The sequence below is a fragment of the Aethalodelphis obliquidens genome, unplaced genomic scaffold, assembly GCF_003676395.1.
Source record: "Aethalodelphis obliquidens isolate GAN/ISIS:26980383/991018 unplaced genomic scaffold, ASM367639v1 scaffold44, whole genome shotgun sequence".
NCBI classification, from domain to species: Eukaryota; Metazoa; Chordata; class Mammalia; order Artiodactyla; family Delphinidae; genus Aethalodelphis; species Aethalodelphis obliquidens.
Genome location: NW_020837988.1, coordinates 10,832,647 through 10,854,613, shown reverse-complemented (window position 1 = coordinate 10,854,613; position 21,967 = coordinate 10,832,647). Strand labels below are relative to the sequence as shown.

At 53.5% G+C, this 21,967-nt stretch overlaps 1 protein-coding gene across 10 annotated transcripts in view; it reads right to left on the bottom strand.

Annotated features, from left to right (window-relative positions):
* Positions 1 to 21,967, bottom strand: part of ENDOV (endonuclease V) — a 94,808-nt gene that overhangs the window by 66,960 nt on the left and 5,881 nt on the right. For 6 of the 10 annotated variants that reach the window (XR_003427592.1, XM_027080940.1, XM_027080943.1 and 3 more), the window contains exons 3-9: positions 17,755 to 17,889; positions 17,508 to 17,547; positions 16,391 to 16,503; positions 15,456 to 15,524; positions 14,983 to 15,111; positions 12,373 to 12,446; positions 11,489 to 11,547 (exon numbers count right to left, since the gene is read on the bottom strand). Coding sequence is in view for 9 of the 10 variants with exons in the window: in XM_027080940.1 (XP_026936741.1) it covers positions 11,489 to 11,547; positions 12,373 to 12,446; positions 14,983 to 15,111; positions 15,456 to 15,524; positions 16,391 to 16,503; positions 17,508 to 17,547; positions 17,755 to 17,889 (619 nt within the window). In the remaining variant the exon portion in view is untranslated. Of the gene's footprint in view, positions 1 to 1,919; positions 2,200 to 7,023; positions 8,872 to 11,488; positions 11,548 to 12,372; positions 12,447 to 14,982; positions 15,112 to 15,455; positions 15,525 to 16,390; positions 16,504 to 17,507; positions 17,548 to 17,750; positions 17,890 to 21,967 lie in introns of those variants that run through there. The other 4 variants (XM_027080944.1, XM_027080945.1, XM_027080938.1 and 1 more) reach the window with 4 other exon arrangements.

Genomic DNA, 21,967 nt, shown 5'->3' with positions numbered 1-21,967 from the left:
ATTTTACAGGTGAGAAAACAGGCTTAGAAAAGTTTGAAGAAACTGTCTCCAAGTCTTATGGCTCAGAGTCGGGTAGCTGGATTGTGCTCAGGTCTGCCAGTTGATTGCCAAAGGCTCCGAGCACTGGGACCAGGGTACTGTTCTGTCTGCGCTGCCCTGGGTGCCCTCCACCTGACTGCCACCCAGGACCTGGCCACTCCTCCTTCACCTCCCTGCCCTGCCCTCACCCCTTTAGAGTTTACCCTTCCCTGAGGATACTCTTAGCCATATTGGATCCTGTGGAGACCACGCAAGTCATGGACACCTGTCTGCACATTTGTCCTTCCCCAGCACTGTCCCACCCCCTGACCAGCAGTGACCAGTTCAGGCCTGACCCAGCAGGTGGCTGTGGAATGAATGAAAGAATGGACAGAGTCAGGCTGCAAGGCAAGAGCCATGTGCTGAGCACCCCAGTGTGACTGCAGAAGTGTATCCCAGGGAGACGGAGGCCAGGCCCCGCCTACCCCACACCCTAGGCCTTTTTCCTCACTCCCAGCCCAGCCGGAGGCTGAGGCAGGCGATTGCGTGGATTGCATTAACCACTCCGGGTTAATTGGCTGTCCCTCACCACCAGCATGACAGATCCTGCTTGACATTTCTCTAGATAGTTAATTGACACCCAAGTAATTTGTCACAGAGACCTCGTTATATGCCAACTGGGTCCCCTAAGCCGTCAGCATCTGTGCCCCAGAAACAAGATTGGCAAGTTAATAATGGAGACTTAATCATGCCATTCCCTGCTGGTATGGGAAGAGAACTGCCCGGAGACAAGATGGGGCACTGCTGGGAAGAGACGGTGCTTTCTTAGGGCCTTGGGAATAGAGCATCCTCAGAGAGCCTGGAGTCCCCTCCCCTCAGTTTCCCCAACCAGGTGTGCCTTCTGCTGACAGTGGTCTGTCCACTGAGGAGCGCCCCTCCATGAGATGGGCTGCGGCTGACTCCACTCCCCGGCTCCAGGCTGGACACATGGCCTCCCCTCCCCTCCAGCCGCAGTGATAAAACTAAGCAGTGATCACAGTCCATCCAGAACCCAGGGCCTGGGGCTTGCGATGGAGCCTTTAGGGTAGAGGCTGCGCTTTGCCTGGGAACACCACAGGGGAGAAAGTAAGCCTGGGGCTGCTGCCAGCCATCTAGCACCCAGAGGGGAGCCCCCCTGGGAATGGCACAGAGGGAGAGGGTAGACGTGTGTTGCAGCCAGGCCACTCACAGCCAGCTCTACCCTGGAGTGAACTAACAAGGCCCTATTATTTGCTTAAGGTGGTTTAAGTTTGCTTCTGTCACATGTAATCTGGAGAGTTCTCAGCTCAAACACCTACAGGCTCTTACTTCAGGATTCAAGCCTGTCTGCAGAGCCCATGTGGGGTCTGCTTACAAGAGCGAGAAGGAGCCCTGAGCAGGAAGACAGCCTAGTGCAGAAAGGCGAGGCCTGTACAGAGGGGATCTGGGTTGAAGAGGAGGAAAGCTAGAGCCGAGGCCACCCAGCGTCTGGGGCTGGCACCCGAGGCCAACATGACGGCATTGAGTTCAGCACCGTGGACAGCGGTGGCCTTGCCCCACACAGCGCTGCAGGCCCAGAGGAGCGAACAGATTTCCCACCCACCTGGGAGCCCCAGGACAATGTGGCTCATCTTGAGGCTATCGACAGACTCCTGAAAGATGTCATGGTGCCCTTGTGCCTCAGAAATAAGGACTCTTCTGGGTACTTAAAAAAGCCCCTTTCCAGGGTCTCCCCAGTTTCTACGGTGGGGCTAGGGTGGGGCTGTAGTTCTCAAGCAGACGCTAGATGACGCACACCACAATAACAGGAGCAGGAGCAAAACGAGGGTGGAGAGAGGTCCCTGGAGACGGATGTGAATCAGGTATACAAGGCAACCAAGACAGGTGGGCATGGGAGGAGTGGCTCTGTATTAGTTATGTTTTGCTGCATAAAAATATTATTCCAGAACAAAGGTCTATTATCTCACAGTTTCTGAGGGATAGGAACCTGGAAGCAGACTGGCTAGCTGGTTCTGTCCCAGGGTCTCTCATGAGGTTGCAGTCAGATGACAGCCAGGGCTGGAGGGTGCACTTCCAAGATGGCTCCCTCACATGGTGACGGGCAGGTGGGCTCAGTTCTCTGCCACGTGGACTTCACAGAGCAGTTTACAACACAGCAGCTGACTTCTCTCAAAGTGAATGATGAGGGGGGAAGAGAGAGGGAGGGGCACCATCAAGACATAAGTCCCAATGTGTTTTAGGCTTAGTATCAGAAATGACACACCCTCACTTTTGCACCTCCACTGGTCATACAGACGGACCTTGTTCAGTGTGGTCATAGGGCTACACCAGCCCCAGGAGGCCATCTTGGAAGCTGGCTACCACAGGCTCCGAGAAAAAAATAAATTCAAGATGGCCTGATGCTTTGAATGTACCAAAAAGAGATTTATATTTCCATTGCAGGGTTTGGGAATAAGTAATGGATACACAGAAAATAAACCAAATCCAAAACATGAGGCAATTATCAAGTGCAGGAAAAACAAGAGGTTGTACAAAAAAGGAGATGTAATTACATTACATTACTCAGCCACGAACAGTACGTGCAAAGAAAGAATAACGCAGACATTGAATTCTGATTCAATGAAAATGAGAAGATGGGTGGAAGGAAAGTGTATGAGAGGCTATGTGAGAGGGAACAAACTCTCAACCTCCATGGCAGAAAGTCAATGGATAATTTCTAAATCTAAAAAAACAGAAAAACAAAAAAGAGAAAGGCAGCATTAGCATGTTATTTAGAAGTAAATATGAAAAACCCCCACACTAAAGAAAACTAAAATAACAAAATTTTGCCTCTGAGCAGGGGAAGTCAGGAGAGGAGAGGGGTGGGTGAATAAGGAGCTACTGGGTTTTCGTTACAAGTCTTATAGAACTATTTGACTATTTAAACTATGTACGTTTATAACCTCGATTAAAAATCAAACAAACACCAAAACACCAGTGCAATTTAAGTAACTAAAAGACAAAACTACTCCAGCCTGCTCTCTACTCCCAGCTCTCTATCAGGCCCCTGCAGCCCCAAGGAAGGGCCTAGGGAGCTGTCTCTTCTTCCAGGGCAGGACACCCCGTGTGCTGGAGTCGGGTCTGGATCCTTCCTCCCCTGCCCCACCACGGGCCTCCAGCGGTCTCCCCCAGTATCTTTCTCTCTGAGTCCCTCCAGGTCGGCTTGCCTATCTGTCTTGGGACCGCATCCTTCTTCCATTAGCCCACCTTCCCTGCCCTGTTCCCAGGTCTTCTCCCGGTTGGGTGGAGAGCAACCAGACTGGGGAGGACCCAGCCCTGTCCACAAGCAACAGCTGTGCCCTGGCCCCTCTGGCCTGCACTCCCTACCCCGCCTCCAGTGCCGCCCATCGTGGTAGGAAACGGAGAAGTTGCTCCTGCTTCCCAGGGAGGTGAATTGGGGATAGCGGGCCATGCTCCATCATTTCCCTGACACCTCTCCTAATTACCCAGTATGTTATTCATTTGGATGTCAGAGCTGCCGCATGCCTGTGCCTTTAATTAATAATTTGGTAAAACTCTACTCAGGCCTGGCTAGGGCAGTGCAACAGGGACTGCTGGGGCTGGGCCAAACCTGCAGTGGGTGGGCCAGGCCAATGAGGACCCCCCACCCCCAGTCAATGCAGAGGCCTTGGGCGGGAAGCTTGGCCCTGCTTCCTGTCCCCAGCTGTTCACTCCAGGCCACAGAGCCCCAGGTGAAGCCCCTTTAGGGACCCTTCCAGGAGGAGGCAGGAATGCAGACCCTGAGGGGTGTGTGTGCACCAGTGACTGGGGCCTAAGTGAGGGGATTTGCTCCCCTGGAGCCCAGGCTGGCCCTTGAGCCTTGGAGAGTTGAGACCCCAGGAGCCTAGGAGGGGAGGGGAGGTGTTTTGGTCAAAGGGACCAAGAAGCCTGGCTCAGACCCAAGCTCAAACAGGCCAATGCCTGTGATCAGAAAATAGGGGGGCAAAGGAGGTATCCTTGGGACAGCTAGGAACATGGCTGGGCCTCCTCCTTGACCTGATCATAAAGGACTCCCAGCCCTGGGTGTCCTCCATTCCTGACTGCTCCAGGTGAGGGGAGCGTGGGCAGACTGGGGTCCTGGAGGCGGGTGTCCTGAGGGGCCAGGGTGTGACCTGCAATGGTCAGGCCAGCCCACCACCTCGTGGGAGCCTCTCAGGCTCAGCCCCTGGGGACCCAGGGAAGGGGCACAGAGGCTGCCAGGCTAACAGAAAAATCTATTTGGATCCAACTTGAATTATTGAGTGTTTCGAGATTTATTCTTGGTTCTGGGGTGGGCTGTGATCTGCGAAGATGGATATCATCTCGGCCCTATTTTTAAGGTTCTGTGAGAAGCCCAGATACCACTGCACTTAGGGCTCCTGTGCAGCCTTCTGCAGGGTAGAGCCTCTGGGGGTGGGGGGTAGAGGTGGGCAGGACATGCCACCCCCAAGCACCCTCCCCATTCCCAATCCCACTGCTTTCCTGCTCTCCCATGAATGACCCCAGCCAGTAGGTCCCCAGGTACCACCTCAGCCCCTTCTAGTTGATTCTGCACTCCCCCAGCCTCCGCAACCCCTCCACATGAACTCTCAGCATGGTCCATCCCTCGAGATGCTCAGGGCTATAGCCACACCTACCACCCTGGGATGAGCCTGGTGTCCCAGCAAGCTGCTGACATGCTCTACCTCTTCATCTTATCTCTGATACGGCCTTAGTGTAGCCAGTAGACAGAGCCAAGGGGCCAATGGCACTGCCCACTGCTGCAGATTCTCTTCCATCAGGCTGTAGCTGAAACTCGTCCCTTTAAGGTTCAGACGCCCCCACCTCTGCCCACAAGCCTTCCATGCCAGGCTTAACCCCCCCACTCAGCCCACCCAGGGTTAAACAACGTCTCTGCTATCTTCCAACTGGTTCTCCTGGAACCCTACTCCCCCCCTGAGGTCAGGCCCAGGATTTATTGGGGCCATAATTAGTTTCTGATGGGGTGGGATTTACACCCTTTGGGGCTTCTGGGAAGAGACGGAAACCCTTGAAAGCAGAGGTAGGTTGAGTCTTGACCCTCTGAATCTTGCAGGGGACTCTGCCCTCCCACTCCCCACTCAAGCCAGGGGCACTAACAAGTGGCATCTTGGGGGTGGGGAGAGGGCTCCTTAGAAAAACCACTCACAGCCAGACTAACCCACTAAAGTCAATAAGCACAATGGAGACACTACTACCAACCTTATTGAAATAGAAAGAAAATATCACAAACAATTGTAGGCCAACACATTAGATGATCTGCATGACATGGACAAATTCCTAGAAACATACAAACTACCAACTGATTGAAGAAACAGAAAATCTTCATAGATCTATAACAAAAGAGAGTGAATCAGTAATCAAAACCCCTCCCAACAAAGATAAGCACAGAGCCAGCTGGCTTCACAGGTGATTTTACCAAAGGTTTAACAAGAATCAACACCAATCCTTCTCAGAGGAGGGAACACTTCCTAACTATTCTATGAAGTCAGTACTACCCTCATATCAAAGCCAGACAAAGATATCACAAGAAAAGTACAGACCAGTATACCTTATGAATATAGATGTAAAAATCCTCAACAAAATACTAGCAAATCAAATTCAGCAGCTTAGTAAAAGGATTATACACCATGACTGAGAAGGATTTATTCCATAAATTCAAAAGTGGCTCAAAATATGAAAGTCAATCAATATAACACACCACATTAACAGAATGAAGGAAAATGATCATTTCAATAGGTGCAGAAAAAGCATTTGATAAATCCAACACTCTTTCATGATAAAAACACAGAGAAACTAGGAATAGAAGGATCTTCCTCAACCGGATCAAGGGCATCTATGGAAAACCCACAGCTAACATCACACTCTAGTGAAGCTTCCCCCTAAGATCAGGCACCAGGCAAGGACGTCCACTCTCCCTACTTGCATTCAACATTGCACTGGAGGTTCCAGCCACGACAACCAGGCAAGAACAAGATATAAAAGGCATTCAGATTGGAAAGGAAGAAATAAAAGTGAAACTATATTCACATAAGACATGATCTGATATATAAAACCCTTAAAGAACACACACACACACAATTAGAGCTAATAAATGAATACAGCAAAGTTGCCAGATAGGATACAAAAATCAATTGTATTTTTATACACTAGCAATGAACAATCCAAAAATAAAATGAACAAAACAATTCCATTTACAATAGCATCAAACAGAATAAAATACTCAGTAATAAATTTTACCAAAGGACGTACAGGGAGGGCGTGTACAATGAAAATTACAAAACATCATTGAAAGAAATTAAAGAAGATCTAAATGAGTGAAAAGACCCTGTGTTCAGTGATTTGAAGACGTAATAGTGTTAAGACAGCAATGCTCAGGACTTCCCTGGTGGCGCAGTGGTTAAGAGTCCACCTGCCAATGCAGGGGACATGGGTTCGAGCCCTGGTCCGGGAAGATCCCGTATGTTGTGGAGCAACTAAGCCTGTGCGCCACAACTACTGAGCCTGTGCTCCAGAGCCCATGAGCCACAACTACTGAGCCTGCGTGCCACAACTACTGAAGCCCGTGCGCCTAGAGCCTGTGCTCTGCAACAAGAGAAGCCACGGCAACGAGAAGCCCACACACTGCAACGAAGAGTAGCCCCCGCTCTCTGCAACTAGAGAGAAGCCCGCGCGCAACAACGAAGACCCAAAGCAGCCAAAAATAAATTTAAAAAATGAATTTATTAAAAAAAATAACTTATTAAAAAAAAGACAGCAATGCTCTACAAATTGATCAGTGCAATCACTATCAAAATTCCAACTGCCTTTTTTGGGGGCAGAAATGGACAAGCTGGTTCTAAAATTTATATGGAATTTCAAGAGACCCAAATATCCATATACAAAAATTACCTCAAAATGCGTCAAAGATCTAAATGTAAGAGCTGAAACTATTAAACTCTTAGAAGAAAACATAGGAGGAAATCTTTGTGACATCAGATTAGGCAATGGTTTCTTCGTTATGACACCAAAAGCACAGGCAACAAGTGAAAAACAGATAAACTGGATTTCATCAGATTTTAAACTTTCATTCAAAGGATGTTATCAAGAAAATGAAAAGACAACACACAAAATGGGAGAACCTATTTGTAAATTATATAACTGAAAGGGGTCTGGTACCCAGGACATATAAAGAACTCGTACAACTCAATGACAGAAAGACAAACAACCCAATTTTAAAAATAGCAAAGAATTTGAGTGGACATTTCTCCCAGGAAGACATACAAATACCTAATACGCACATGAAAAGGGGCTCAAGATCATTAGTCATTAGGGGAATACAAATCAAAACCACAATGAGATACCATTTCACATACACTAGCATAGCCAGAATCAAAAAGACAGATAATTACAAGTGTTGGTGAGGATGTGGAGAACTTGGAACCCTGTGTTGCTGGTGGGGTTGTAAAAAGGTGCAGCCACCACGGAAAACAGGAGGAAAATAGTACGGCTATTCCTCAAAAAGTTAAACAGAGAGTTACCATGAAATTCCACTCCCAAGAGAACTAAAAACATAAGTTCACACAAAAACTTGTACGTCGATTCGCACAGCAGCATTATTCATCATAGCCCCAAATAATCCAAATATTCATCAGTAGATGAATGGATAAACAAAATGTGGCCTATCCATACAACAATATTATTTGGCCATAGAAAAAAGTACTGATCCATGTTACAGCACAGATGAACCTTGAAAACTCATGCTAAGGAGAGACTCCAGACATAAAGGTCACATACTCTGTGTGACTCCATTCCTATGAGGTACCCAGAATCGGCAAGTCCACAGAAACAGGAAGCCTATTAGTGGTTGCCAGGGGCTGGGGCAGGGGGGCGGGGTGGAGGAGAGTGACTGCTAATGGATACGGGATGAAAAGGTTCTGGAACTAGATAGTGGTGTGCCTGCACAAGATTCTGAATATACTAAAAGCCAATTAACAGTACGCTTAAAGATGTTAAAATGGTGACTTGTTACATGACTTTAACCTTGAAACAAACAAAAACCACTCAGGTTTTCAGTTGTCTGTAAACTGATCTCAGGCTCTGTCTGCTTCTCACTGAAGCGGAGGGGATAGGGATGAGGGACCCCACAGCGGTCCATGCCTCAGCCCAGGCGGCCCACTTGACTCCTCTGGTCAGTGAGGAAGCAGTGGCTTTAAGCAGAGCCCCAGTCCCACCCCAGTAGGAGGTCTCGGCCATCTCTGTGCCTGTCTTAGAGATGGGTCCCCAGGGGATGCTGCTGCAGACATCACCCTGAGCCTCCCGGCACCATGGGAAGCTCTCCTGTTGGCATGTGCGTGGGGCAGGCATTGAAGGGGAAGGTGCCATTGGGGCCGAGGAGTCACGGTCCTTCCTGCCCAGCCCTTGCGGGACCTGCATTCTGGCAGCTTGGGGTGGTGGAAGGAGCTCAGTAGGAAATGAGGACCTTTACTTCCTGTTTCTCCCTTCCCATTGGTGCAGTTAGCACAGCCTTGCAGACTGAGGACCATCAACCTTGGCCCCTGTGGGCCCCACTTCTCCAAACCTTCTCACTTTCTTTGCAAGGACTGACTGCGTGCTAGGTTCTGTGCCACGGCCACTCCACACAGGGCTGCAGCTGTCCGGGGAGACAGCACAGGTATGATCCCCATTACAGGCTCGAAGCTTCGCCCAAGGCCAGTCAGTACAAAGCCGTCAGGCCCAGCCAGCTCTGCGTGGCTTCCATCCTGCGCTCCGAAGTCCCCCCCACCCCCTGGTCCTGATGAACTCTCGGCAGGGAGAGACCTGGAAGAAGAAGTTAGGAGGGCAGTGGTTGTGGAGCACCAGGCAGGGCCTGCGTGGGTGGTAGGCTGGGACTGAGTCTCCTGAGGGCCACCCTGGCACAGAGTCCTGGGCACCAGGCTCGGGGCACATCTGGGGTGGCTCAGCACCTTTGTACTCAGCAGGGGTGTGAATGAGGCAGCAGCTGCCTGGGACCCCAGGCAAGTGCCACTGTCTCCCTTGTCCTTGGGCAGCCCCCAGGACTATGGCTGCACTTAATCCAGCTGTGGCCCCCTGGTGGAACCCTGCCCAGGCCTGTTTGTGCCCAGTGACCATCAGGGATTTTAGGGAGATGGTTTCACCATGGCCCTGTGCTCCTGCACATCTCAGACGGGACTCCACGCTGTCCCTGCCTCTGACCACTAACGACTCAGCGTGGCGCCCAGCTGGTGCTGGACGCCCCCCATCCTTCATTAACTGGGAACTGACTGTGTCACCGCTGGCAGGGACTCCACGTGGACCCTCACACTCAATCCCCCAACTGGACTAAGCAGGTGCTTGTATCCCCGCAAGAAAACAGGTTCCGAGAGGGAGGACCGGTCCCTCTCGGAGCTCCATCAGATGTCACATTCCACCTTCTATCCCAGGACACAGACCCGTGCCTCAGTCCAGAGGCAGGGAGAGTTGGGGCACTGCCGGCACAGGGGAGCCAAAAGCCGCAGGTACTGAGGTGCAGGTTCTAAACAGGCACAGCATCCCAGAGCCTGGGGTGAGTGGGCAGAAGGCCCGGGGCCTGCTAGGGAGGGTGGGGTGAGCTGGGGTTCCCTGTGTACCACCGGCTGTGAAGAGCAGGTGTTTTTCTCAGTCTCAGGATTGGGTGGACAGTAGAAGCTGAGGTGAGAAAAAAGATGTGCAGCGAGGACATCTGGGGAGGACCACAGATCAGAACCTGGGATAGGCCTTCCTGCCTGAAGGAGTTCCCCTGAAGGTACCTGTGGAACATGCCGGAAGCTGCTGAGCCCAGTGGGCCATCCGGTGGAGCCCATAAGCATGTGGGTGGCACCCAGCAGCCCACCTGGCCCGTGTAGGCCCTTTGTACCCTGAAGCCCCCTGCCCTGGAATGGCCCTGCTTCCTACTGCAATGTCCTGACTAGGGGCTACTACCACCATGTGGGGCAGCCCTTGGCCCCGCCTTACAAAGAGTTTTGGAAGCACAGGTTAAGTGGGAGGGGAAGGGGAAGAGCTGAACCCAAATAGCTGGCTGCCTTGCTTACTTGTCCCCTTTGCTTCTTCCATGAGCCCGGGCCCTGGAAGAGAGCTCCCTTCTCACTCTGAATGAAAGGAGAGACACCAGAGCGGGGCGTGGAAGGAGCGCTGGGACCCGGGGCCTCCCTGGGCTTCCATCCCAGGCTGTCAAACCATGACAGGCAGTTCCTTCTTGAGAGGCAGGATAAACGGCAAGAAAGGCTTGCCTCCGAGGATTCTTCACACCCCTCAGCAAAGATTCCAGAGTCCTTAGGGAACCTGGGGGTGAGCTGGGAGGAGGTGGAGGACTAGGGCTGCTTGGGAGGCACCCAGGGGCTGTGGGTGGGGCCGTGCGCCTCCCTGGGACTAGCTCACACCAAGAGGAGTGGCCAGGCAGGGCGCCAGAGTCAGGGCTGCCCTCCCACAGCGGAGACGCGTTTTGAGGCTGGGCCTCTGGGTGAAGAGGCTGGCAGGGGGGGAGTGCGCCGGGTTGACAGGAACAGGGGAGAGCTATTGGCACTTGAACACAGTGGGCTGCCCGCCCTCGGGGCCCGTGGCCAGGATAGCAGATCCCAACACCCATCTCCTCGGGTATGGGTGCCAGCCCTCTGTCTGGCACCCCACCCCTGCAGCCCAGACTGCCCCTGTATGTCCAACCCTCAGCCTTTTCCAGGCTCAGACACTGCTCTTCTCCCCTCCTCCTGGCCCTGCACGTCCCAGCAGCAGGCAGTCTGGAGACCGGCTGGGCAGCCAGGGGCCAAGCCTGACAGCAGCCACCCCAGTCTGGACCCTCCCCGCCCAGGGCAGAAGTGGCTCAGTGTAGCTGGTCGGCAGGGAGGTACGTGCTGGTTTATAAACAAACACAAAGTGAAAGCGGCACATGTACTCAGAGGAGCAGATGGGCAAGGAGAAGGTGTGCATGTATGTGCAGTCTGGCAGCTGTAAGCCCACCTGGGCGCTTTCAGAACAAAACAAAAAAACACCAGAAAATCCCCTATGAACTCTGAATCCCTTCCTGTGCTCCTAAGAAATTAACGTCATGTGCTCTCTGGGCCTGGCACTCTGCCATGTGAGCTCTGTCTTCCACTGAGCTCTCTCCAGGCCCCTGTGCCTCATGACCGTGGAATGGAAAGGTGGCCACCCCAGTCCATCCGAGCAGGGCTGTGCCTTCTGCGTCCCCATGTCCTCGGGCCAGGGTGCCCCACCTGCTGTGGGGGCCGCTCCCCCAGTCCCTACAGACGAGCTGGAGCAGGGCCACAGGCGGCCCAAGAGTCTTCCTGGCACCCAGCTCGGTGCCAGCCCCAGCCCTTGCCCTACTGCCCCTGGGCACCTGGGCCCAGGGCTTTCCGGTGTGTCCTGGGGTTTCAGCTGTGGGCTTTGAGGGGCCCGTCCTTACCTGCGGGCTCTTCTGAGGCTCCCTGAGGGCACGCCTTTGGCCTCTGTGCCTTCTTGCTCCTGGTAATGACATCAAGAAAGGACAGCATCAAACGTCAGAGCCCCCCTCGATCCCCAGGTGGTCCCTGGAAGCTGTGTCAACCTGGATCCTCAGGGGTGCGAGAGCCCAGGCCAGAGGGGGCAAGGCAGATCCCGACGGCCAGCCCCCACCCTTGGGAGAGTTCAGGGGTCCCAGCCACACCTTCCCACAGTTCTCAAAGCAGCTTAGCCAGGCCCAGGCCAGCACGGGCTTGGAGGAGAAGGGAGCACAAAGGAAACGCCGTGCTTGTAAGGACTCCTGGTGGGAGAGGATGGGCCTGATGTCCAAGCTGCCAATGGAAACCCTGCTATCTCAGTCTCTTCATCGGCAAAGTGATCACAGTGCCTGTCTCATGGTAAGTGCCGTTAGGATTAAGTAACCAGCCACTGCTGGCTGTGACTGTACCACAACATAGTGGGATGAGAATCACCGTGCACACCACACAGGTGAGGAAACAGGCTTTGAGAGCGTAAACGACACAGCAGGTGCAGAGCCAGGACATGAACCGGGACCACCTGACTCCCTCACCCTTTCTGTGGAGACCACGACATAAATGGACCAAGGTAAGCAGGGAGCGCCCTGGTGGGAGGTGAGCTTCGGGCTTTGGGGGTTGCTGGACAGTTCCCACTGAACATGGAGTCCACACTGGCCCCCAGCATTCTGCTGGCTCTTCTCCTGTCCCCTCAGGAACCCTGCGCCCCCTGCCTGGCCCTGCCTGTCTGGCCTGAGCCACAGCGCCACCGCCGAGAGGCCCAGCCACCAGAAGTGGCCCCACGGGGGCATGACCCAGCCACCCCAGCACTCACCTTTCTGGCCGCAAGGCAGGGGCCCCTTGGACTCCCAGGGTCCTGCGGATGTAGTCTCGGGAGCGGATGTCAGCCTGAAGAAAGGGATGGCTCGAGTGAGAGGGGTGGCTGGGGTCCCAAGCTGGCCTCTGGATCAGTCCCCACCCGATAGGGTGGCCCCTCCTGGAAAAGCCCACGGAGGCCCAGCCTGAGGGAAAAGGAGCAGCGGCCCCATCATGCGTGGGTGCCAGGATGTCAGGCCCTCTGGTTGGGGTGCTTGACAGCATGTCCCCGAAGGGCCTGAGGAAATGGGCTGGGTGCCTCGCTCCTATTTCAGTTGGCTTTCAGTGAGTATATAGCTTGTGCTTCCCTGTAGGTTTTGCTTGAGCCAACAGTTTCTCTGCTAAAGCCCTCTTCTCTGAAGGCTGTCCTCAGCCCAGCTTGTCTGTCCTCACTTTTGGTTCATCTGGCTCCCTGGCTAGTGTCAGCTGCAACCTCTGTCCCTGGAGAAGTGTATGGAAAGTTCTTCAGAGTCACCAGAATGAAAGGGGGCTTCTGGGCCACAGGCTGGGATCAGGGCACACCCTGGGGAGAGGGGAACAGGCCTGAGTGGGGCCCCCAGGACCTTGCGGCACAGGCTCTCCCCGTTCCAGGGGGCCTGGCCTCAGGGAGGCCCCTGATCCCGGCTCAGATGGCTCAGCCCCGCTTTGGGCTGTGTGACTACAGGACACAACAGCTAATCCCCCCGACTGTTTCTACTTAAGAGTGAATGGGCAAGCGGGCAGGGTGGGCGGCAGGGTGCTCCGGGAGAAAGGCCCCGGAGACGCGAGGCAGCAGCTCCCGCCTTCCCCTGCAGCAACCGGTCCCGGCCTGGCCCGGGAGCTGGGGGCAGCGGGCCTGTGACCAACGGAGCAGGCCCTAAGCCGTTCTCTCAGCTTCTCCTCAGAGCTTACAGAAGTAGTCAGGAGGGCAAAGTGTACACAGGTGAGTGGGCCAAGGAAGAAGATGGACCAAGAGATAACCAGTGCCACTGGACAGGGCCACACCCCGTTCCTGGAAACGATAGGGTTGGTAGGCTCCTGGGTGCAGACGTCTGGCTTTTCTCTAGGGCAGACACACGGTCCTTGCCCACCTTTGAGGGGTTCACGGCACTTTACAGGGCATCCCCCCACCTGCAAGGACACAGCTATCATCCACTCTGGGGCAAGGCGAGACACAGAAGGGACAGAGACCTGCCCACCATACCAGCTCAGCAGAGTCCCTGGCTCTGAGGGCCTGCGGAGAAATCTCGGGTCGTCACCCCACCCACCACAAGGTCGCACAGGTGGATGGGAATGGGGGAGGAAAGGCTTCCTGGGGCCAGGACACGTCACAGGCTTTTGCACCTACGAACCCTGTACGGGGAGGGAAGGAGGCTGAGGCTGGTGGACACTTAGAAAGTCCACCCTGGAAGCCACCCTAGAGGCCTTGACTCTTCGCAGCCCAGAGAGTTGCTGGCAGGGGCGGAGAGCCACAGCCGCGTGCGTGCCGCTGCTGCCACCTGGAGGCTGCCCTGCACACCAGCAGCCGGGGGGGGGTCCCAAACCCTGAGGTGGTGGCTACGGGGGCTCTTGGGGTGGTCGAGGCAGAGCCAGGACCCTCAGGTTTGCGGTGTCACCAGGTGGTGCTGAGCTGAGAGTACCGAGCGGGCCTGTGGCACCTAGGCCAGGTTGCCTCTAGTTGACGCAGCACAGGCCTCAGGGACACACGGAGCAGCAGGCGACATACAGTCCCTGCTGGGAAGGCAAATCTGATGGTGTCCCCTCCCAACTCACATCCAAGGCCCTGTGGTAAATCTGAAGTTCTGGCCCCTGCAATGCACACAGGCTTCCGCCCGCTCACCCTCGCCAGGGCTCCAGCCACAAGTTCCTCTGAGTTTCTGGCATCAAACTCCTTCCTGCCCAAGGGCCTTTGCAAATGCTGGTCCTCAGGCCTGGACTGCCCTTCCCCCTCTTCCAGCAGGCCTCTCCCTGAGGACAGCTTCTCACAGATCCTTGCCTCATGGGCTTCCCTGGGACATGCACCTGCTCTGCACCTTGTCATGGCCAAGACCACCAAGGCGGCCCAAGGGCTTCCTGCATGAGGTTAGCTGAGCCAACTCGTTCACCAGAGTTCTGATCCCCCTGGGCCCCAAGTTAGGTGCTGGGTGCCTGGCGTGGCCACACCCTGGAGTCTCCTGATTTTATCCCTGGCCCAAGTCTTCCTCAGCAGTGCCCAGCAGCCCTGCAGGGGCCCCCCAGCCGAGGACGGCCGCTCCCTCCCAGGTCAGCGGGGCAGCTTGGGCCTTCAGGGGCTGGCAGGCCACTCTGCTATTTGAGCTGACGTCAGCTGATTTTCCCGATGACCCAGGGTGCCAGAGGCTGAAAGGCTGAGTGCAGGGGCACAGCAGACCCCCGGGCTAGGCAGGGCAGGCCTCTGCATCTTCCAGGCCCCTCTCCTCCCCTCCGGAGCCTAGTGTGGCCCAAACTGACTCTCCCACGGGTGCTTGTGGACCCTCAGCCCGGGAGTACAGGAAGAGCAGGTGCCATGCGCTAGCCTACCCACCTGGCAGCCCACTCACCTGGCAGCCCACTCACCTGGCAGCCCACTCACCTGGCGCACGGGCTCCGGGATCCGAAACTTGCAGCAGCCATGGGTCAGGCGCACGGCTGCCTCCAGGCTCATCTTGTGGCCCACAGAGACATAGAGGGGCTTGGTGCTGTGGTCGTGGCTCTTCAGGGCCTGTGACAGGGAGGGTGAGGTCAGGGCACTGGGCAAGCTCTGTGGGTTGGAGGACTGACATGTCCTGGGCAGTAGGCAGGAGCTTGGGAGACTGGCAGCACCCTTGGGGCACCTTCCTGATGTTTGTCTTAGGGACAGGGTGAGGTGAATGAGGGCCCAGAGGCCCCCTCAGCACAGTGGGGGAGGGGAAGAAATAAAGATGCAGGGGCAGCCAGAGTGGCAGGAAGATAGGGAGAGGCGGACGGGTTCTGGGGCACACAAGTACATGGGTACTGACCCCAGGCCCCCTCTGGCCCTCAGCTGAGGGGTCTGCCTCGGTGGGGCGCAGGCCCCTGGCCACTCACCATGCCCAGGACGGTCCCGGAGCCTCCCATCAGAGGAAATGAGTCTCCTCCAGCCTTCAGGAGCCGTATCTGGAAAACAGAAAAAAGACTTGGAAAAACACCTTTCTTGGTGAAAGGCTTGAAGGCAAGCCTGCTCACCTTTAAAACCTGAGCAGCCGCTGGGCGAGGAGATGGAAGGGCCCATCGCGAGTGGACCCTGCATCCAAGCGCGGCCTGCAGCACCATCTCACCTTGACGAGGTACTCTCCTCCCCATTCTGCAGCAGAGAAGAGGCAGCAGCCTGCCCAGGCCCCAGTGCTGCAGGGTGGAGGCACCAGGCTGGTGCACACACAGGGCCACAACCCACTCGAGGCCACTTACTTCCTGCTGCTTTCTCTCCTGCTACAAATTTGAGCACTTCTGATTCAACCTGACAAACTTTTTGGAGTGGTGGTGGTGGGGACTGGCCCATTGGGTGGGTCGGGGCCCCTGTCAACTCAACAAACAGGCACTCCACACAGGCATGGGGGAGCTGGAAGGATGAGACAGATGCAACTGACCTGTTCTCAGAGTTGGCTGTCCAGGTTAGAGAGCCATGTGTGTCACCAGCTCCCGCCAGAGGGGGTCCCAGAGGAGGGAGATGCCCCAGGCAGATGGGGGTGGCACGGCAGGTGGAAAAGTACAGAGTGTTGTACAGGCCCCGAATGCCCGGTCCCCGATACCTGGAGGCTCTGCCCCCACGTGGGGTGCCACAGCAGCACGCAGGCAGGGGTGGAGAGGAGGCAAGTGTGCACCCACAGGCTGGGAGAGGAGCTCCGAGTCGCCCGAGATGACCCACCACCCACAAGGCGCGCAAAGAAAGCTGGTCTTCCTCACTCCAGGTCAGCAATCCAGGCTGGGAGGAGAGCATCCCAGGTGGAGCTGGTCTGCAGCGGGGCGGACTCTGGCCCCCTCACCTTCTCCTTGTGCAGAGCGTTGTTCTCCAGCCCATCCACCTGCAGGAGTTTCTTGGCCACCCCGATGCAGGGCAGGTCTGTGACGACACCAAGGTGGCAGGCTACCCCAAAGCCTGTAGGGGCAGAGCAAGATGAGGCTGGGGAGGTGAGGCAATGAGCCCAGCAGTTTAGAGACAGTGTGGGGATGGGGGCCACACCAGAGCCTCGCTGAACTTTTCCACGTGAACAGAGGCCTGTCGGTGGGCAAGGACTTGTGGGACAGGGCTCTAAGCCCCACCCTGACCTCGGACGTGGCCCTCTACCCTGACTTCCGGGCTGGCAGGCTGGGTGGAGGACGACTCCCCCTCCCCCCCACCCTGTTCTGACAAGATTAGGAGCCTGATTATAATTAGTGTGCTCACATGCTTCACCTGCTTCTTTCATCCTCCCCTCCCCTTTGTGGCCACCTTCAGGCCTCTGCAACTCTGCCCTTAACTCGCCCAGAACTTTGGGACTCCTGCCAGGGCACAAGGATTGCAGTGACTGGGGGCCAGGCCCAGGGCTGGCCTGCTGGTCCTCCACTAGTGTCCAGGGTGGCTCTGGGCCCACAGGCTCCCAGGGCAGGGGCTAAAATCACAATGCCACCCCTTCCTGACTCCCTCTGCCGCCCAACCCCCAGGTTTGTATCTGAGGGTAAGACAGCCCCTCCCCCTTGGTGGTTCTCCCGGGGACAAGGTTCCAGCACCCAGGTGGGTGTGGGTTTCCCTGTGTCAGTGGGGAACAGGCACACCTGTCTGTTCCTGTTCCGTTTCAGGCAAGGGTCTGTTTAGGACACAGGGCAGGCCGCCAGTGGGACAGGCTAGCTGGGCTCAGGGCCTGAGACTTCTGGAAGCGTCAGGGCCAAACTGGATATTGGTACCTGAGCTGAGCCAGCAGAGGCGGTGGAGGCAGGCAGGAAAGGGGCAGGGGTGAAGAGAAGTAGGGGCTCCTTACTAGGGGGCCTTGACAAGGAAAGCAAGGCCAGAAGGAGCTGCAAGGCCAGGCTGGTGGCAGAGGGCCTGGGGCCTGGTGCAGGCGGACTGCACCCCTCCTGGTCCCTCTCTTACAGCCCTCTCAGGGAGTCTTGGGAGCAGATTACCTCGGTGGTGGAGCACCCCATTTCCATCCACAAAAAGGACCTGGAAGAGCCACAGGGGAAAGTCACGGTCAGCTGAAGTGCCCCTCGCCCATCAGGTTGGGGCATCCCAGAGCAAGACGAGGGCCCCAGCTCTTTAGGTCTGATCCCTCTTGAGGCAAAAGCACTTCTCCAGGAAGCTCGTGGATATCTCCCTGCAATGGGGCGGGGCCTGTGGAGGGCCTTTCCTCCAACCCAGTGAGATACCTGCCTGGGGCATGAGGCGGGGCTCCTTCTCCCGCAGCTGCTGCACCGCGTCCACCAGGAAGGACACCTCTCGGAAGGCCAGGAAGCCTGACACGTAGGGGGCTGTCAGGCTCACCATGCGACAGTCCTCATACATCACCTGCCACCAGGCACCCAGGTCACTAGACACGCGCGGCCCTGGCCACCTCCCCCGCACCCTCGCATGCCCTTAGCCCTTATCTGACAATCCCTGTCACTCCGTCTCCCAGGCCCACCCCCAAGTCGCCCCCTTCCCTGCCTCACTAACTGGAGACAGGTGATCCACCCTGCAGATGGGCAGTGGGGATTCAAATGCTGCCATTTCAAAGATACTGGCCACACCTGGTCTGTAACAGGCCCTCCTCAGGCTGCCTCCTTTGTAAATCAGACCTGCTGCCTCCCCACCCCACCCTGCTGCCAGGCTTTTTGGAGGCTCACAGAAGACAAAGCACAAGAAGCACCTGTGAATAGACACCATAGTGCCATATTAGAAGGGGCCTCCGGGAAGAAAAGGCCAAGTCTTCACAGAGGCTACAATAGCAAGAAGGGCAACTCTGGCTTTAAGAAAAGAGATTACAAATATTTCGGAAAAAGGACAGGCACGATCTCAGAGTGAGGCAGTTTGGAAGAGAACTGGGTCCCAAGGGATGGGAGAGTCCAAAAAGAAAAATTCTGAGGCTGCAAATAACCCCAGAGAGAGAAGAGGGGATACCCCTGGGGATGTTGTGCTAAAAGGCCTGGCTCACGCTGGGAGGAGTAGGGGCCAGGAGTCTGAGGCAGACCTGCTGGGGACCACCCAGAATTTTCACACGCTCTGGCAGACTCTTCTTCAAACTGAAAAGTCCTAACACAGCATGGAAGAGGAGGCCCTGTTGGTACTTGATTAGCATGTAACGACCCGCTCAGAGCACAGGACGGCAGCCCTAAGCCCCTTAAACATTGAGTTTTCATTACAGCCAGACCACCGGAGGTGAGAACGTTTCCCACTAAGCACACATTCTCCAGAACCTTCAGATGTCCTGGATTGTTACTGACCATCCCACCCCCCCACCAATCTCTTGGTGATAGCTTTCAAAATCATACTTCCACCTCTCCCTTGAAGCCAGGTCATAATGACATGTCCCTAAATGAAAGAATTACTCTAATAGCATGGAGGAAGGGGCTCGTCCTTCCAACATTTTTATCAGTGACTCACAGGAAACTCATCAAACTGCCAATGACCTAGAGTGGGCAGGGTCCAACCGGATGACAGACCAGAGAATTCGATTCACAGTGAACCCGGCAGGCTGGAGTGCTGAACCCCATGCAACAGGATGACTCTTCACGGGGACATGTGTGAAGTGTGGCCTGAGTTCCCACAGGATGATGGTGGCTGCTTACATTTGATCCCTCTGCACAAGCTCCAGGAACCAGAGATCCACAGGAGAGGAGATGAACCCCCTCTACCCCATGCCCACAGCATAACTGGGAGACAAGCCAATTACAAGCAACGGTGTGCATCTACGGGCGGAAATAAACAGCCCAGACTCACAGAGCCAGCTCTGGGCCCCTCGCCAGAAAGGCAGGTGGGGAAGGGACAAGGGCAGGGGGTGTGGTGGGGCATAGTGGTAGAGAGCCTGATGGAATGAGACCTGGGGGGCAGCCCCAGCCTTATCAGGAAGATGCTGCTCTGGGGAGACACAGGTGAGCCCTGGGGGCTTGTGGAGAAGAGAGCGAGGCCAGAAGTGTAAGGTCCTTTGGAAACGAGAGTATCAAAGAATCAGAAGAGACACTGGCCGTCTTTGCTTCAGAAAAGGATGCCATTTATTGGCACGACGATACTTCACCGTCCCTCATGATTTAAGAAACCCACTGAGGCACCCAAACCCCTGGCCCTTGAGTTTCCTGTTTAAATACATTTTTTTTTTTTTTAAGGCCACACTGTGTGGCATGCAGGATCTTCCCTGCAGTGGAAGTGCAGAGTCTTAGCCACTGGAACACCAGGGAAGTACCTAAGTACAACTTAGAGTGAACAGAGAACTCAGAAGGCAATGATCAAACCTTGTGAGTTGATGAAATGCTGCCCCCAACCAGTTGTGCAGCAGAGGTAAGTTAACTAAACGCCAGACAGAGAGCACAACCTGGCAGGAATAAAAACAGAAACACAAAAAAACCTGACAAGACAGAAAACCCAGCATATGCATGACTGAAAAAGAGAAACAAAACTATGGAGCTGAAATAATAAATATAACTAATACTTAAAACCACAAACTAAGAAACGTTCCAAAAATAAAAGAAGATCTGACCCCACATATTGAAAGACCCAAGTGGGAATTTGGGGAAACTGACATGGAAGTCAACTCAAGATGTATCTTAGTGAAGATCCACCAGAAGGCAGGCAGCAGAAGCAAGAAGAACTACAATCCTCCAGCCTGTGGAATGAAAAACTGCATTCATAGAAAGACAGACAAAATGAAAAGGCAGAAGACAATGTACCAGATGAAGGAACAATATAAAACCCCAGAAAAACAACTAAATGAAGTAGAGATAGGCAACCTTCCAGAAAAAGAATTCATAATAATGATAGTGAAGATGATCCAGGACCTCGGAAAAAGAATGGAGGCAAAGATGGAGAAGATGCAAGGAATGTTTAACAAAGACCTAGAAGAATTAAAGAACAAACATCTAGAAGAATTAAAGAACAAACAAACAGAGATGAACAATACAATAACTGAAATGAAAAATACACTAGAAGGAATTCATAGTAGAATAACTGAGGCAGAAGAACGGATAAGTGACCTGGAAGACAGAATGGTGGAATTCAGTGCCATGGAACAGAATAAAGAAAAAAGAATGCAAAGAAATGAAGACAGCCTGAGAAACCTCTGGGAAAACATTAAACACACCAACATTCACATTATAGGGGTCCCAGAAGGAGAAGAGAGAAAGGACCCGAGAAAATATTTGAAGAGATTATAGTTGAAAACTTCCCTAACTTGGGAAAGGAAATAGCCACCCAAGTCCAGGAAATGCAGAGTCCCAGGCAGGATAAACCCAAAGAGAAACACACTGAGACACACAGTCATCAAACTGACAAAAATTAAAGACAAAGAAAAATTACTGAAAGCAACAAGGGAAAAATGACAAATAACATACAAGGGAACTCCCATAAGGTTAACAGCTGGTTTCTCAGCAGAAACTCTACAAGCCAGAAGGGAGTGGCAAGATATATTTAAAGTGATGAAAAGGAAGAAGCTACAACTAAGATTACTCTACCTGGCAAGGATTTCATTCAGATTTGACAGAGAAATCAAAAGCTTTACAGACAAGCAAAAGCTAAGAGAATTCAGCACCACCAAACCAGCTCTACAACAAATGCTAAAAGGAACTTCTCTAAGTGGGAAACAAAAGAGAAGAAAAGGACCTACAAAAACAAACCAGTAACAATTAAGAAAATGGTAATAGGAACATACTTATTGATAATTACCTTAAATGTGAATGGATTAAATGCTCCAACCAAAAGACACAGGCTCGCTGAATGGATACCAAAACAAGACCCATATATATGCTGGCTACAAGAGACCCACTTCAGACCTAGAGACACATACAGACTGAAAGTAAGGGGATGGAAAAAGATATTCCGTGCAAATGGAAACCAAAAGAAAGCTGGAGTAGCAATACTCATATCAGATAAAATAGACTTTAAAATAAAGAATGTTACAAGAGACAAGGAAGGACACTATATAATGATCAAGGGATCAATCCAAGAAGAAAACATAACAATTATAAATATGTATGCACCCAACATAGGAGCACCACAATACGTAAGGCAACTGCTAACAGCTATAAAAGAGGAAATCGACAATAACACAATAACAGTGGGGGACTTTAACACCGCACTTACATCAATGGACTGATCATCCAGACAGAAAATTAAAAAGGAAACACAGCTTTAAATGACACAACAGACCAGATAGATTTAATTGATATTTATAGGACATTCCATCTGAAAACAGCAGATTACACTTTCTTCTCAAGTACACATGGGACATTCTCCAGGATAGATCATACCTTGGGTCACAAATCAAGCCTCAGTAAATTTAAGAAAATTGAAATCATATCAAGCATCTTTTCCAACCACAACACTTTGAGATTAGAAATCAATTACAGGGAAAGAAACGTAGAAACCACAAACACATGGAGGCTAAACAGTATGTTAC